The 18,281-nt window shown below is 33.2% G+C and overlaps 2 protein-coding genes across 6 annotated transcripts in view; both read right to left on the bottom strand.

Moving 5' to 3' along the window:
* ZDHHC2 (zinc finger DHHC-type palmitoyltransferase 2) overlaps positions 1-18,281 on the bottom strand; it is a 721,436-nt gene that overhangs the window by 133,883 nt on the left and 569,272 nt on the right. The gene's annotated exons all lie outside the window — the stretch shown is intronic.
* The window catches only part of MICU3 (mitochondrial calcium uptake family member 3), a 94,742-nt gene that overhangs the window by 23,247 nt on the left and 53,214 nt on the right, over positions 1-18,281 (bottom strand). For 3 of the 5 annotated variants that reach the window (XR_008504284.2, XM_054499614.2, XM_063668526.1), the window contains 5 exons: positions 16,987-17,034; positions 13,411-13,493; positions 11,700-11,771; positions 8,175-8,213; positions 257-352 (listed from right to left, as the gene is read on the bottom strand). Coding sequence is in view for 4 of the 5 variants with exons in the window: in XM_054499614.2 (XP_054355589.1) it covers positions 257-352; positions 8,175-8,213; positions 11,700-11,771; positions 13,411-13,493; positions 16,987-17,034 (338 nt within the window). In the remaining variant the exon portion in view is untranslated. The remainder of the gene's footprint in view (positions 1-256; positions 353-8,174; positions 8,214-11,699; positions 11,772-13,410; positions 13,494-16,986; positions 17,035-18,281) is intronic. The other 2 variants (XM_054499616.2, XM_054499615.2) reach the window with 2 other exon arrangements.

The raw sequence follows: 18,281 nt of genomic DNA, 5'->3' as shown, positions 1-18,281 counted from the left end.
ACTTTAAAATATATATATTCTAACTTCTAGAAAGTGATCCTTAAGTTAAAAAAAAATGCCATTTCCTTTTAATTAAGTTGAACTGTCAAAGCTGATGTATTCAAATACACAGTTTATATATAGTAATTTTTGCTGTACTAAAACAATGGAAAATGTAACATACATGTTGGGTTTCATCACTGTGACTAAAATGAAATGAGGACTAGATTAACAAGATGGCAAATAGTACAAGGACCTTGTTGAGGTTTAATTATACCTCTGCGAGGTCTGAAAACAGTGCTTGGCTTGTGTTACGTCTCAGTGTATCCCAATAGCTTCTGGAGACAAGTTCCTCAGCATCTGTTTTAAGTACCTGTAGAAGTTTTAAGAAGCACAACTGAAATCTAAAGAATAGTTACAAAGAATGATAATTTATACACTTTAAATCTAACGAACCTTGAAAAGGAAACACATTAGCTTACCTTTTTCTGTTTGTTTGTATTGTTTTCTGCTGTGCACCACAGTATTGTATTACACTGCTGGTAACTCACATACTTTCAAAGGTGTAATGGTATATAACCACTATTTCTAAGTACAATGTAGCTTTGTCGAAAAGAATCAAATTCTCCGATCTCTCCTTCTGCCCTTCTACTGAAACGTATGTAACTTCTAAGAAAGGGTGAAAAAAAATGCTATTCACACCTTGTGTGAAGTAAATTTGTTTGGGAAAAATTTTGGTAACTTTGTAGCAACCTATTAAAAGATAAATTATTGGTGGCTATCATTCATCTTGCTCGTGTATCAAAGATTCAAAATAACTATCTATGCTTTACAGAAACAAAGTTTAAATTCATCCCAAACTTGTCAAAAAGAAATAGACCTGTTTTAAGTCAAAGCACTCAAAACTACTTGAGATTTGGCAGGTGTTTCTATTGTGAATGGTTATGGTACTTATTATTTATTACAAGGACAGGATACTAAATTCTGAGAACAGGGTAGTCTGAAGGAGGTATCAGGAAGTGTAGATTAAAAAGTGTAGTCTAATCACTCTAGGAAGATGTCAAACTGCAAGCCTAACTTGGGTCCCCATTAACAAAAATAATTAAACCCAGTTTCTGTCAGGATTTATCAGGGAAGATTTCACAGGTTCTCAGGTGGTCTTTTGGTTAATGTGAGATGAAATGCTGCATGGTGTACTGAAGAGTGACTGGATGAAAACAGAACTTTTCTTTCTTTCATTTTGCCTTAACCTTTAAAAGTCCAGTGCTACTAATAAAATTATATGCATCTAGGAATTATTTCAAAGGTCCTCTAAGTTTCAATTCACTATTACTAACTAGAAACACTGCCCACTGCCTATATTTTAAAAAAATCTTAATAAAATGTAAATAAAGTATTATTTAGCAGGAACCATTTACATAACACAGACATAAATATTACCGTAACTATAAATGTAGCAAATTGACAGAGAATCTGCATCACTCCCTTTATAATGATATAAGCTTTAACTAAGCAGTTATAAACTAAACAGGTAAAAGTAGCTAAATACAGAACTAATACAGTTCATTTTCTTTTAAATAGATATGGAATAACCTCAATAAATACTAGCTAGATCAAATGATTGATCTGAAAATATTATTCACATATTTTGAATGTGGATGCATTTTAAAAGTTCAACTCAGAAGGTTAATATGTGATAAAGAAAGGGATTGTTAAACCCACCAAACTAGAAAATAAGGCTTACCGTGCACTACTGTTAGAAGAGTAGCAGAAATGATTCACTTTGTGAAGTCATGCCTCATCCTTACTTCCAAACACTGTCCACCATCACACACACACACACACACACACAAATATATTTAGAACGTATTAAGAACTAAAATTAGTTTAACCAACCATGTATTTTGTGGGCAAGAAAAAGAAGTAAATATATTAATTATCTCCAAATGTTGGGGTTAGGATATTTTAAATTTTCTTCTTGCTTTGCCATATTTGAAAATATTTTGAAAATGTGTATTTATCTATTAGGATAATATACAACTTTTCAAATTTAAAAAATCTTATTTAGAACATAACAGCTTGCAAGTGTCCTGCTACAGAAAGCTTTTTGGTTCATCATTTAGCCTCAGGGATTAAATAATGCTAGGATATACTACTGAATTGTTGTAACTGGATATATTTGTTTTTGTTTTATCTTACATCATCTTTTAAATAATTACAAAGTTTCTGAGGGCAGAAACAACATCCTTACAGCAACTATTGCTGCAGGAAAAAACAGCTAATAAATCAGTGATATGCCTGGCACACTCACTGATTCCTATATATGTATCTGTTCTGGAGACAGTTTTATATGTTTTAAACAATTTGAACGATGAAGTTAAGAGTACATTCTCAGAATATGCAAACTAGTAGGAAGTTTTATCGCCACGAAAATATAATACAATAAGGATATTTTACATAAGCTTAAAGTAGCAATGAAAGCCAGACTAGATTTTAATAGCAGGAAATGCAAAGCAAATATAAAACCAGAACATATCTATGCATACAGGCTAAGTAAGGAAAGGCTGACAGAGAAAAATGCCCAGGTGTAACTGGACACTTTGATGGCTGTGAAACAGACAACTATGATGCTTTGATATGTAAATAGTAGACCAATATTCAAAGACTTCCTGAAGTTTTCTCGGTTATCTTTGTTTGCTATCTGAGCTACTGGCCCCTTTACCAGATCTCATGTAAAATGTGTAGACCTTCATTAAAAGAGGTAAAAGAATATACAGATAGGTAGCCCAGAACTTCACAAGTGAAACGCACAGGCAAAATGATGTCCTGGATGTAGTGTGCCCTGTAAGTCTGACACATTTTTTGCTTAAGTTCAGAGTCTGCTATTGATAGAACTTCCTTACACTTTGTAGTTTTGGTCAAAAGCGCCCAGGGCCTTTTTGGCTGAGCCAAAGCAGGATCCCATTCAAGGCATTCCATGCCATATATGACTGAAAGGGAGGAAGGCAGCAAGAAAGGAATGAGACAAAAAAGGAAGGGAGGAAGGAAAGAAGGAAATAAAGAGGGAAGGAGGAAAGGAGGGAAAAAGGAAGTTAGGAGGAAAGAATATTGATTTAGAGATGGTTAATATATCACTGTGGTAAGCAGAATAATGGCTCCCTAACGTTACCCGTGTTCAGAGAGCCAAATACCCTGGCTGAATAAAGGGTCTAAGAAGGTTCTATTCAGAGATTAAACAAACTAGGGGAAAAATAAAGTAACAGCCCATAGGAACAGATAGTAAACTGTCTTTGCTATTAGTGATATTTAAACACAGACACACACACACACAAATTAAAACTATATCTTTATAATTCGTGTCACTATGACAACCATGGCCCTAAAAACTGTAATCTGAGACTTGTTATCTAAAGTTACATGGGACTGCACCCTAGGTATATCATAGGAAAAAAAGAAAAAGAAAACTGAATACAATCCTCCCAGGAAGAACATATCCTTCATCTAGTCCTTAAAGAATCTGAACAGAGACATTCCAACAATTGTATGCCCACAACACAAAACTGCTAAAGACAAAACAACATAAGCCACCCTAAGTGAGAGCCAGCAGAAACAAACAACAAAACCAGATGTGCAGACTTCCAATACTGAAATGCTTAGATATGGAATACAAAGTAACTTTGACAGCTTTGAAAAATATGAAGCTAGATTTGAAAGTATTATTCAGGAAAAACAGACTATCAAAAATTGTTTTACTCTTAAAGAAATAGCCAAATAAAACTCTTAGAAATTTAACTGCTGAAATTTAATATCAGATTATATATCTCTAGTAGAATTAATGAACTGGAAGATAAACATGAAGAATTAGGGCAGCATGAAAAGATAAAAATACGGCAAACTGTTAAGGAGAAATGAAGAGGCATAGAAGAATGAGTATCTTTTTAATATTTGGTGTGATGAAACAGGAAGTGTGCATACAGCACTACTGCTGCATACTGAAGTACCATGGTTGTCTTAAGAAAGAACACCTGTGTGATGGTTTGTGTTGCAAGCTGAACTAGCCACTTTTTTCATGAGCCACCACTTTTACTTGAAAGAACAACTAATAGACAAACCACGGTTATTCAGATTTCAGTACCTGGTAGACATTTTTTTTTGAAAATGAACCAAGCGAGAGCCTGTCACTTGAAAGTAAACAACTGACAGTATTTATTGCCAAAATAACATATTGCAACAGATCGAATGCAAAACAGCTATGAGAAACCAGCTGTCTTCTAGTAAGCTAGACATTAAAGAGATCTGCAAAAAATGTAAAACAATACCACTCTCCTCACTACATTTTTGAAGTTATTTTTCCTACATTAAAATGTTTATGTTAACATATGAGTTTTTAAATTATTGTTTTAAAATAGACTAATATTTTTAAATTCTCAGTTTTCACTTCTAATATGGTAAATACATAATATATAACATACGTAAACAAAATATCTTTTGGATCCTCAGTAACTTTCGACAATGTAATGGGATCACAGACCACAATGCTTGAAAGCCACTGTTTACAGCAAAAAAAAGTGAATTAACTAGGACTACATACAACACAGATGAAACTGGCAATCATGATGTTGAGCCCCAGAAACAAGAGACAGAAACATTCATATAACATGATGCCAGTTACATAAAGTACAAAAAGGGATAAAACTAAACTACACTGTTTAGGATGCATAAGTAGGTGGTAAAACCACAGAACAAAGCAAGTAAGTGATTTACATAAAAGTCATGATTGTGTTTATCTTTTGAAGGACATTGAGGGATTATGAGTGGGGACACACATGAAGGGGATTCGTGGTATATGGCAGTATTTTACTTCTTGATCTATATTATGGTGGTTATAATTTTATCATTATTTATTTTATTGTTATTTACGTTGTAATTATAGAAAATTTCTGAACTAAAATATATTTTAAAAATCAGGGAAAGCTTCATCATCACTACGGGAAAAAACAAATTAGTATAAAACATTAAAATAGAGGTAGGTAGTATATTTATTCTGATAACTAAAAGAGATTTTAGGGCAAAAAACATTTCTGGAGATCTAGGGATAGCATATAATAGAGGATTCAATTCACTAAGACGACATAAATAATCTATAATCTTATACAGGTAGCAACAATTCAAAATACATAAAACAAAAATTAAGAAAACTGTAAGTAGAAGTTAACAAATATATTGTAATGTGTAATTTAACATACTAATTGACAAATCAAGCAGACAAAAACATTAGTAATGACAGAGAAGATTTAAAACATGTAACTAACATGCTTGGTAATATACATCTGTATATATTACACAACCCCGTACCCCAAATTGGAAAATACACATTCTTTTCAAATACAGATCATTTAAGAATACTGATATTGTTTTAGTCCTAAAAAAGTCTCAATATACACCAAAGAATTGGTATAAAAACTGGTATATTTTCTGTCAGCAATGAAACTAGGAGAATTTAGAATAATCTTCTAAAAAAATCCTCTAATGCATGCCAAAGTCAAAGGTACTTGGCTTTTGGCATTATTTATCCTTTTGAATTTTTGTACTTCTTTTCATCACTGTGCAATGATGAAATTAAGAGTTGACCACATGAGAAACAGGAAAAGAATCATGGTTATTTGGAACAGAAAAGGTTATAAGGTAACAGCTGTCTTCATGAATACAAAGGTGTATGCTCAGTTTTACACTGCAGCAGGAAATAACGTGATGGAAAATAGGCAGCATCTACTGTAAAAGTGATTAAATTTTGGAACAGTTCACTACAGGGAACACAGAATCTCTATCTCCATAGTAAAAAGCCAAGCGGGTCACTGCTTTCCCTGAGGAAACTTCTTCCTAAAGGTAGAAACTGGCTCTTATAAATCTCTTAGTTTATATCCAGCTCCATGATCTATACTCAAATTAGATACTTGAGTTAATTTACAGCTCTGGAAACTAGCAGATAATTGCTAGTTAATTCATAACACCATACTAATAGATTTGTATAATACTTGTATCAATGATATTTCATATACATTTTCAGGCTGTTGGAATTTTTTTCTAATTGTAAATGAATGTCCCTTGTTTGCTTGTAGTTTATGAAAATAATAACTCCTTATTGAGCAAATATTTTTCTATTATAGGAAATTTAGTTTATCTAACCAAGTAAACTCATAAGGGAGTTGAAAAATCCTGTAATATTTAAGACTACGTAAAAATGACATCAAGTTACATCACTTTAATGTGTGCATTTTACATGAGAAAAAGCTGTCTTCTATAAAATGAAATAAAGAAAAAATATATTACCACAATAAAATGTAAAAATCATAATTTTTTATTAAACAGGCATAATATAAATAAAATTTGCGATTTAAGTCTGCTTCTCAATATTGTCTTAACGTGTCAGTGACTGCAATTTGCGTATGTAGTTTAAACTAGAGCAATATTAGGATCTATTTTCTTTTAGCAACGTTATTCTGAGACGTATTTTTCTAAAAAAAATGCATAATCACCCTATATGAAAACTGCTTGTGAGATTAAGGGAAAAATAAAAATTGTCAAAGTTAGAAAAATGGTTCATACAATGATGACATATTACATTAGAAAAATAAATCATAGGTCAGGCACGGTAGCTCACGCCTGTAATCCCAGCACTTTGGGAGGCAGAGGTGGGTGGATCATGAGGTCAGGAGATCAAGACCATCCTGGCCAAAATGGTGAAACCCAGTCTCTACTAAAAATACAAAAATTAGCTGGGCGTGGTGGCGTGTGCCTGTAATCTCAGCTACTTGGGAGGCTGAGGCAGAAGAATCACTTGAACCAGGGAGTTGGAGGTTGCAGTGAGCTGAGATCATGCCATTATACTCCAGCCGGGTGAGAGTGCAACTCCGTCTTAAAAAACAAACAAACAAATAAAAACCCCATAAAGTCCTAAGTATTATATGGCATATGGCATTATAATCTGTGAGATTTTCATCTTACACATTCCAGAAATTGTTGAAATCATTAACAGAGTCATCCTTTAAAAATGTAAAGGAAATGATAGGCTTTACTGAATGGAAAAGAGTAGTGATTTCTGTAGAAAAAATTTAAAGTATCTTGTAAGTAAACAAAACAATTACTTATATGGATCCCATTCCAGGTCCATTTTGTATAACGACGAAAAACATCTTGGGTTTAGTTTATGATGATCAGCCTAAAGTAGCTGTTTAAATCTATAACAAGAATTAGTTTGGAATTTTGATTAACTATCCAATATAGGAGACAATACACCTACTTTTAGAATTGTACACTACAACTAGAATACTTTTAGCAGGATAATATTAAATCAGTGACCCTGAATTCAAGGGCTCCTATGGTGGAATTTGCATAAATTGAGGGATCCTTGTAGGAGGCTTAAGGATCCTTGGGGAAATTAAGTGAACTGCACATGTTTACATTCAAAAAGTGCCATGGCCTGTTCTTCTTTAGTAGCTGGGCTAACCAAAAGTGCTGACTTTCTCAGGAGAAAAGAAGAACAAAGCTCAGCATAAGAAGAAGGGTACAACTGGAAGTTCATCTACAGAAATTCTCAATTTTTTTAAGACAAGAAAAGTCTGAAAGTCATTATCCTCTTTAGAAATAATATGATAAACTGATATAAACATATCAAGTAGCAGCTTACACCAGATTTTTGTGTAGAGCAGAGGAAATGGCAGGAAACAAAGGCTTTGAAAAAAAATTGTGAGCAAAAGTGAAAATGAAAAAAAGTCTATCCATTAAGACACTTCTTTATTAGAATTGAACAAAGACTGTATATAAGATGGTAGATCTGGTTCATAAAATACCTGTGTTCTGCAGGAACATAGCCTGAGAATCTGCTCTCTCTACATTACTCTTCAAATACTGCTAAAAAATATAAAATTTCAATTATTACGTTTCAGTTGTTGTACACTTACCTTTTCCTTATTTTAATCTAAAGTTAAAGATATAAATTATTCTGCATATTTTAGTCTTCGCATAAATCTAGGAATGAAATGTAACATTATGGCTTCATTGCACCATTGTGTTCAATAAATTCCAAAACATTCTATTAGTAAACAGCAGATATAGCTTTATATAAAGAAATAACATTATCAAGTATAACAGGTGAGGGCTATATACATAAAGAACATTTAAAGTATTGTACATACACTATTAGTAGGAGAATGGTATCCATAAAGTTGAAGACGCTGACATAGAGCACAAAGGGCCAAATGAAGTGTCATATTTCAGAATGAACCCAAGTACAGCAAAAGAAAAAAGGAAAAAGACGACAAAATAATCAATTAGGAAGGGCAAATCATTATGCTACATTTTATATAGAGCACACGAATACAAGTGGGATAAATGTTAAAGATGAGTAGCAAAGTTTTAAAAATCTCAGATAATTAAACATTAAATGAATTTTTGCTCATTTCAACCATTTCATTATAACCTTCTAACAGAACTATTGCTTTGAGTAAAACACGTTGCCCTGAAGTATGCAGTTTGATTTGGACATGCTTCCGCAATGCTACATGGCATAGGGGGAAATCCAGATGCAGCAGCATGGCAGTGGAAATGGTATGAGAGACCTGTGCTGGAATCCTGCTCTGCTGTGATCAGTGCTGTGACATTAGGCACATGAATCTCTCTAAGACTGTTTTCTCATCTCCAAGCAGGTATAATACTTACCTGGTAGAACTGTCATGAGGACTAAATGGGAGTAACATTAACAATGAGTATAGCATGGAGCTTAGCACATAAGTGTCCCAAGAAATGTTAAGTTCACTTCCCTTTTCCCTTCTGAATCACAGTTTTATTTTGGCATATAAATATTTTTAACTTTAGTTTTGATTTAATTTTTATTTAGGTATGTTAAGATTCAGTTTAAAGTAGCTACATGGTTCTACTAACTAAAGAATAAGTTTTACTACTAGCTAACCTTTTTGAGTGTTTATTACATTTCACATGGTTAAGTGGCTATGTGCTTTAACCTCCATACCAATCACATGTGGTCATTACTCCTAAAGTCCCCATCGTACAAATGAAAAAAAACTGAGGAACAGAGGTTAAGGACATTGTCCAAGGTCACCTAGGTAATGAGTGGCAGGGCTAATACTCAAACCCCAAAAATCTGGCTCCTGAGCCTGTGCTATGCTGTCTCTCTTATGTAATTCATATATTTTCACAATAAGTTAAATTTTAATTGCCTCAAAACTCAGCCAAAATATTCTAAGAATATGTGGAATCATATTGTCATTTCTATCACCTTGATAATATCACCTTACATTTTACATAATCTTTTCTAAGTAGTATAACTAAAAAAAATTTTATAACTAAAATCTTTGATAACTAAAGTAATATAAAATAAAACCTCCGTGGTTCAGATTTGCATTATTTAAAATGTGATTAACAAACAATGTTAACACTAATTATCATTATTGCTAAACACAGTAATGACTATTTGGAGAGCTATATTGTAAAGTGCTGTTAGTTCCAAAGTTGTACTAAACATTATTTCTGAATTGTTTTAAGGAAGAGTTCTGATAGCTACATTACAAAATTAAGATTTTAGAAGCGCTATTTAAGTTATATAAAACGAATACTTCCGAGGTACCTGTGGATATCAAAGACTTTAGTAAGCATTCGTTTATATATAAACACATTATATATTATATTACTTAAAAGTTATTTTAATCTGTTCTTTAAATCTCCTTCTCCATATATTTGAAAGGGAATGGTTCATTAACCCATATAAAATAAAATAATAGAATTTAGGGTATGCTGGTATAATTTAGATTTTATAATTCGGATGGATTTTCCCTAATTAATCTAAGTTAATGAGGTTTACTCTATCACTATTATAAAATATTTGCATTAAATCAATATTAAATTTCTTATACCTTGGCTGCAGTGATGCTCAGAGCCAAATTTTGTGCTAACACTGTAGGTTTTCTCAGTGTGCATTGTTTGCTAATATTTTTCTCTTTTTTATCTCTCTTTATTACTTGATGGATGTATTAATAAATGTTAATGACTAGAATAATACTATATTTTTACTGGAAGATGTGTAAGTCCTCTCTGGAAGTAGCATAAATAAACAAATAAATAAAACAATTATATTTATATCCATTGAAATACTATCTACTTTATCATTAAAGTATATCAATAGATTCATTAACATTATTCAACCTCCTTAAAGAGTATTTTATTAACAACCTGCCTATTCAGTCAATTATAGTTAGAGGTAATATATCAAAATTAAAATAACTGTTTACTCATTTAGTTTATTATTTACAAGAAATAAAATTTAAGAAAGTATTCAATTCTCTAGTCTTCTTTGCTAATACTCTAAACAGTTGCAATTATGGGGCTATTCATGTAGGATTTATTAATTACAATTTGAAAATCATGAGACCTGAATTAAGTAGAGAAATACTATTGCCCCTTTTAATACATGACTAACATTACAATCAACTCTTTGATTTTTTAAGACTGTCTTCCATAAGGTTTGTCAATAGTATACTGAGGGATGTTCAATGACTACTGAGAATTATAGCATGGACAAATATCCTATAAAGCAGTATGTGCTATACAATCCTGATAATCTGCTTTCATTCAACTAAATATAAATGTATACTTCATAAATATATTGGGATTGAATATGGCGCCCATCTGCTATAGATAATAATCTATGTTAAGAAAAACCTAATACATATTCTTATAAAAATGAGAATAATAAAAATAAAAGTTTTAGCTCTCTCAAGTTAGTTATCTGAATTCTATGTAGGACAATTAAACTACTGCACAGGGCCATTAATTTGCAAATGAAACAAATGTCATTTACATGCCAACAAAATTCATTGTATTTATCAGACAAAGAAATATGTCACAATGGATAAAAGTGAGGTTTTGGAGTTGGCCAGACACAGGTTCAAATCTTTGGCTTTGCCATTTAATAACTTATGTAACTTTGGACAAGATACTTAACCTTCCCAATTATCAGTTTCCTCATCTATAATTATGGATAATAAGAGAATTGTTGGGTAGATTAAATCAGAAATGTATGGAAAGCACCTAGTATAGTGTCCGATGGTAAGGTCTTAGTACCTGTTTGTTATTTTTATTATGTGAACCTGGCCTACGGTCAGGCTGAAATACTTCAGATAAAAAGAAAACTGGTTAGGAAGATGGGGGTAATGTTGCTTAACTCTAACTTCAGAAAAAGATGAAAATATTATATATCCCAGAAGAAGAATCTCTAATATATACATCTAAGAATGCAAGAAAACATATTATCTCCTTCTATTCGTTTCGACAGTCACATTGTTATATTACCACTAAATTCTGTCACATTATAAATTAAATCTTTGCAATTCACCTTTAAATTTTTACATGCATAATGATCTGTATTAATCTATTGTATGATATACCCTTCAAATCTCACAGATAACAATATGGATGAAAATGATTTAATGAATGATTATGGATACAGATGTTTAATATCAATATTTGAAGTAAATATTGATATCAATGCATATAAATACTGAAGCAATTTTTCTACATAAAAACTTTACAAAGTTTTCAAGAAAGGGACAGCTTCAAAGTTACAAACTTTAATTATTGTTTCTTAACATGAATAAAATAATTGTTGCCTAGAAAACCCACCTAAAGCTACTATAAAGTATTCTTACCAGCACTGCACGCTTTTCTTCATCTCCTTTAGTTTCTCTCTTCTCATTTTTTTTCCGGAATATCTCTTGAAGCTGACAAAGAAATCAATCAAGAATCAAATATCCAACAACAGTTTCTGGACACCTATCTACTATTCTGGACTAGGTATATTCCAAAAACAAAGAAAACAGCTTCATCTACCAAGAACATTTAAACTGCTATAGATCTATTTTCTGATTTCATTTTTTTCCCCCAAGAAGATATATCCTTTGGTATTGGTAACCCATAATTAAGTTAAATGTATTTAATGTTACAGTTTTACTTTATCTCTAAAATGCAGACATCCACACAGGCAACTTCCAAAGGAGTGAGTTCCAAAAGTTAATCTTTTACTTTAAGTCGGGGGATGGAACTTGGCAGTGTGGACATAGAACGTTTTGCAGAAAAACAGGCCCATTCTGAAAGTTCCTAAAATACAGTTGTGCACCATCATAAGAAAGCGACACTAACCTTGGCCATTTTCGGATGGCAGAAACACATCTACATCTAGTGTAATCAAACTGAAAACCGCCATCTCCCCATCATTTTGCAAAGCACTGGAATGAAGGCTCCAGCTCCAGTGGCGTGGCTCAGGGACTACACCTGGGCAAGGGCTGCGTGGGTGACAGTTTAAGCCTACTGATAAATCCCAGTAATCAGTCTGCTTGTTTCCCTTTGAATGGCTACTAATTAGCTTCTGATGAGGATTTTTATATCTTCTCTTTCCTACTAAGAAAAAGAATGATGTCATAGACTTCCTCTGAGTTTCAGCTTCTGAAGTAAATATGAAGCTCTTTCAGAGGTTTTCTGAGGAATTTTTACAGCTATGTTAGAAAGGAAAAGTAGAAAATAAAATGGCTGTTTAGAAGTTAGGGCCATAATTTAAAAAGAAAACAAAAAAAGAAACGAAAATGGCTGTTGATTTCCCTTTCTTTTTACTCGGAGAGTGTAGGTAAAGACAGAGTGTAATACATATGCTAAAAGCAGAGCATGTTACTCTAAGGAATAAATTAATAGTATTTTCTATTTCAGAGAAAAAAATAGACTAGGCATTTTGTCACGAAAAGAGGTGCAAAATACATGGGTAAAACAAACAGAAAAATTCTGGAAGCAGGGTGTGTGAAGTTGAGTGAGCAACTGAACTCACTGTCAGACCAGCGCCAGAGCTGGACCCGTCAAAGAAACATCAAAAGGTAAATATCTAAGAACTATCAGCCTATGGTCAAAGATAACAGAAAGGAACAGGGAAGTGGGGACAAGACTGGAATGCAAGGCAGGAGTAAGTGGAAGAGAAAAGAGAAAGAAAAATCATGAATCCTATATTGAGAAGGAAGAGAAGTTCCTATGGAAGGAGTTGTGCCTAGGTGGATGACATAATGGGGACTGAATATTAACTGGGCCTGTATAACCTGAGGACTGCCTGTTATCCACCCAACAGAAAACACCTGATACATTTCACACTTTTATGTAAGGTAAAAAACAACGATAATGATCATCATACACTGAATGTAATTTATATTTGTAAAATGTAAATATTGTTCAAAGTACCTGAGTATATACTTTATTAAGTCAAGGCAAAAGTATAAGTTTTTCACTCTTTTCTCTACAGTGGTATTCCCAATAAGGCAAAAACATAAAAATATAAGTAAGCAACATCTAATTATTGATAAATGCAGCATCTAATATACATACCACCAAGAACTCTTTTTTATCCACCATCTCATTGCCGTCAGTGTCAAACATGTTGAAAGCTATTCTGAACCCTGCATGTGGCTCTGCCAGAAGAAACAGAGAAGGAATTCACAAAATGGAACAATGTATTTTAAAGTACAAAATCCGTATTAGTTGTAAAGTTACTCATATTCTGTATTGGTTAAAGATAGTAAAAAGTGTATAAAAGTATATATATTTCTGCTTTATAATTAGTACACTTAATAAAAATTGATAATATACTTTAAAAGTACTTCTGTGATACTTGTTGCATAGCACTGAGAGAAAAATTTGAATACTTTCCTAAAGCACTTCTCTTTTTTAATCCAAAGTCTGTTAGTTTGTTTAAAAGGAAAATATCAACTCGTCACATTTTAAATATATTCAATATGTTCAGCTACTTAGATTGGCAGAAAAAAAACACGACACAATGAACTAGTTCCGATTCTTGGGAAAATTATAACTAAAATGACCTATGAAAATAAATGTTAAGCATAAGAGATTATAGTTTAAACTTCTAGAGGCTTCAAAAACAGAAATATAAAACAAAAGAAGACTGAATATGTGATTATCAATTCCCCCAAAATACAAGGAACAATTGCTTTTCTGAAAAAGACTTTCACATACTATGAAGTGCTTCAATTTCATGAACCTTATAATAATGAGGTTCAATCTCTTTCTCCTTTTCACTTCTAGAGCATAAAGGAGAAAACTTGGACAGAAGAAAACTTGAAAGTGTCCTTCAAAGAGCAGCTCAGTGGACGTGCCTTTCTCAAAACACTGGATCTTTTCTTTTGAGATGACTGGGGGGACGGGCATAAAGTTGAAAAAGGGACCCCCCACAGATACATTTGCTACCACCTGTTGTGAAATCTTGACCCTGCAAAAGAGGCACAGATAGTGTCCTACTTTCTTAACTAGTAACAGCTGTTTCTGAAAATAACAGAAACAGAAGCCAGTCCTTTATGCAAGCTCACTTCTTGCATGTATTTCAGAAATCTAATACAAATTTACACCATCTCTAATAACCAAGTTTTACACTTTAAAAAGATCTTGAAACTACATACAGAAAAGAAGTCCTCCTTACAAGCATTGTTTGGAGGGAAAAATACAGTACAAAGTAAAGAGGGAGACACTTATAGACAGGTAACCAAGATTATGTAGCCCACTTCTTGCCAGCCCTCTTTTCACAGTTTTCTTAGTTCTAATGTAAACAATATCCCATAATTATTCAATTCAAACTCCTTAGAAGCTTCTGTTGGTGAGTCCTGAACTCCACAGGAAGCTTCACAGCACCCAAAGATCCTCACCTTTCTGTGCCAAACGCACTATGTATGTTTTTTCTGACCCTCCTAAACTATACCCTGTCCCATCTCAACAAGTGGCTTTCCTAGCCAACACTTCCTGTCCTTGCCTATCACTCTGCTGGTTTAGGTACTTAGTTTAACTTCTAATATTGCATCCATCATTGTTTTGGCAAACAAGGTAACTTTTCAACACATCTTTGAGACATTCCTTTGCACCCACTCTCATTCTCAGGGTAGCATCATTGACTGGACTTGCTTCATTACTATGGCTTTGCAGAGTGGATCAACCTCAGGTAGCCCTATTAAAAATGTACAATACTAGTTCTTCAGCACTAACATTTTAATTTCATTTAAAGTCTGAAACTGCCATTTCAAAATTTTAATGGAGACAGTGAAAGAGATCTGACTAACCAACTCCATCTCGCTTTAATCTCCAAGCTGTGTTTGTTCATTCAGTTGCTTCTTGTTTAGTTAGGCCAAACTAACTTTGGGAGGAACTTAGTTTATAGTTTAAAAGAAAGATGATAAGAGCTCTTTCCCATAACAAACCTCCTTCTTGCCTGGGGACTAGATTGCCTTTGTAGGACTAACAAATTAGCCACAAGATTAGAAATTATGGTTTAGGAGTCATGCAGCTGGAGCTACAAGATTCTGACCCTCCCTAAATTGCTCCTGGGGATAACATCACTAATGTAAAACCTGAGACCTATGCTTGAGATGTTTTGCAGACCCCACACTTGATGGATCAGCTGTCACTACACAGAGCGATAAACTGACTCATCTGGTCTTGTGGTCCTCACCCAGGAACTGACTCAGTGCAAGAGAAAAGCTTCAACTCCTTATGATTTCATCTTTGACCTGACCAACCAGCGCTCCTGACTCACCCACCACCTACCCACCAAATTATCCTTAAGAACTCTGATCCCTGAATACTCAGGAAACTCATGTGAGTAAAAATAAAACTCCAGTCTCCTGTACAGCCAGCTCTGTGTAAATTACTCTTTCTCTGTTGTAATTGCCCTGTCTTGATAAATTGGCTCAGTCTAGGCAGTGAGCAAGGTGACAAGTCCAAGAGAAAAAAATAAAGATATTTTTTGAAATACACATATGTGAGTGCACGTACACATTCCTTCTTTTCAAAACTTACTGTAACAGAACTCAATGTTAACATCATTCCTAAGTTACAAAGTTAAGAATAACACAGTGGTGTGAATTTTTTAATCAAAGAAGTACAAGGTATTTTTAGATTGTTTCTAATGACAGAGTTTTACTGATGTTCTTGTTTCCATGCATCTCCACACATCTCCACAACTGGAAATTCCACTAGCAGTATTCTTTCATGTATTCCTTTCTTCATTCATTCACTAACTACTTTTTGGGAGGGTACCATGTGTGAGACACTGTTCTTGATACAGAGATGAACAAAAAAAGATAAAATCTTTGCCATAATGCACCTTGCATTCAAGTGTGGGGAGACAAGAACATGTAAACCAATAATACTTTCAAATAGTCTGATATGAAGAAGATGCAACGCAGTAAAGAGATATAAAGAGAGAGGGAGCTATGTTAGAGAGGCTGGCCAAGTAAGGATTTGCTAAATCTTCACATTTGAAAGGAAACCTAAATGATGTTTATTATCACGGGGATCTTGAGGATAAGTACTGATGGCACAGGAAGCAGAAGGTACAAATCCCTGAGGCGGCAATTCAAGGAATAGAAAGGCCAGGTGGCTGGAACACAGTAAACCATAACAGGATTGTCTCCACTAAATGCAAAGAAATTTAACTGAAAACGTAGTAAACCCTTCATATATTTCCTAAGAAATGCTGCACCTGAGAGGGAGAAAATAGAATTTTTGGATGTGAATGATGGGTATTCTGATAGACTCAATAGTTAAGAGACTCTCTCACATCAGTCTGGCAGAAAATATGATTCAAATGAGTACAGTAGAGATTTATAAATTATTACATGTCATGACCTTTGGAGTATGAGGTAGATTAAAACCACAAGAATTGATACATAATATTGTTTATAATTTATGAGCATTTATTACTATACCATAAGCTGTAGCATTTATGTTTTTGACTCTTCACAGTGCTATGCTTAGCACTTTTCTGTGGCATTAAACGTGAATTTTGCAGAACAGCATGGATATTGATTTTCAAGAGTAAGAGAACCTAAGATTTGCTTTCCAAGATTCTGTTTAAAAAATAAAGCTGCATCCAGAAATAAATGTAATAAGTATACTTACTTGTTAAAATACATAAAAGAAAAAGATATTCTGTGTAAGAAATCACACCTACAAGAAAAACAGTATCAGTTATATGTATAAAATATTGTTCTAGAAGCAATAAATGCTATAAATAATGAGCTTACAGTTTAAAATAGATGCTAGATATTATTTTAAATGACAATCATTATTATAAAATCATAGCAAAAGAAGCAACAAATTTAATTGTACTTTAATTGTTCCATATGCCTTTGTAGATATCCATGTAAAATAATTATGCTCTCAAATATACTGGCAAAAAAAGCAAAATTATAATGCATACTTATAGCAGTAACTTTTAAACTTGTTGCTAGTTTCTAATGTACGACTCTTAACATAAAATTAAAAAGTTGTCAAGTCCAGCAGAGCTTAAAGGAAAAAAACAAGTAAAAATAAAAAGGTTGGAATTGGTTAATTAACACTGTAAAGTGCTTAAACACTTTTTAGTAACACTTGGATAAAACACTTAGACCCTGTTACTTAGAAATGTGATTTTTGTTTCGCATTTTAAGAATAAAGCTCTATAGTTACCACTTTTCTGCTTTCAAATTATCTTCAATGCTTCTATTAAATATACCCTAAGGAGTTTTTATTGTAATTAAATGGCTTATACTTTCTGTACATCGCATCCTGAGTTCTCAGTAACTCCATACTTGCAAATTTTAAAAAGAGTGCATTTGAAGTAAATAAAAAAGTGCCTTCTGTTACTTGAATTCTTGCTTTTGGAATACAAAACCCAAAACTAGATGTAGTGCTTTAATTGACCTTCCAAATAGATACTGAGAAGATTGACATCAGGAATCTCTATCTACAATACTTATTTAGGTATCAGATAGTTCTGACGCTTGGTAAAAGGGTATAAAAATCCTTAAAATAACCAGATTGTGAACTTTAAAACTCCATTTTATCTGATGTTCTTTGAGGCTGTCTTCTTTGTTACAGAACAAAGAGATGAGGAGTCACTGTCAGGCAGTTTGTCAGAGACATGAAGGGCACTACCCAGGAGGCCCTGAAAGCATTCATTCCCTTCTTTTGTTTATACTAGAATATTGTGACCTATAGACAGATAGTTCTGGTTGATTGCCATGAATGTTATGGGAGAAAGATTCTGGAATGGTCAATGTATATAAAGATACAATACTTAAGAGTCTGTAGGGAGCCCTCAAAAAATGAAAGAGGAGCATAAAAGAAGGGGCGAAAAAAGGAAATGGGTTGGGAAATGGGCATGCTGTCTCCATAATCCCATCTCACTGACTGTTGTTCTAGTTGACCTGGTA

The sequence above is a fragment of the Pongo pygmaeus genome, chromosome 7 (assembly GCF_028885625.2).
Source record: "Pongo pygmaeus isolate AG05252 chromosome 7, NHGRI_mPonPyg2-v2.0_pri, whole genome shotgun sequence".
In the NCBI taxonomy this organism is placed as follows: domain Eukaryota; kingdom Metazoa; phylum Chordata; class Mammalia; order Primates; family Hominidae; genus Pongo; species Pongo pygmaeus.
Note: the sequence above shows the minus strand (reverse complement) of the source record. Positions and strands in the feature narration are given on the sequence as shown.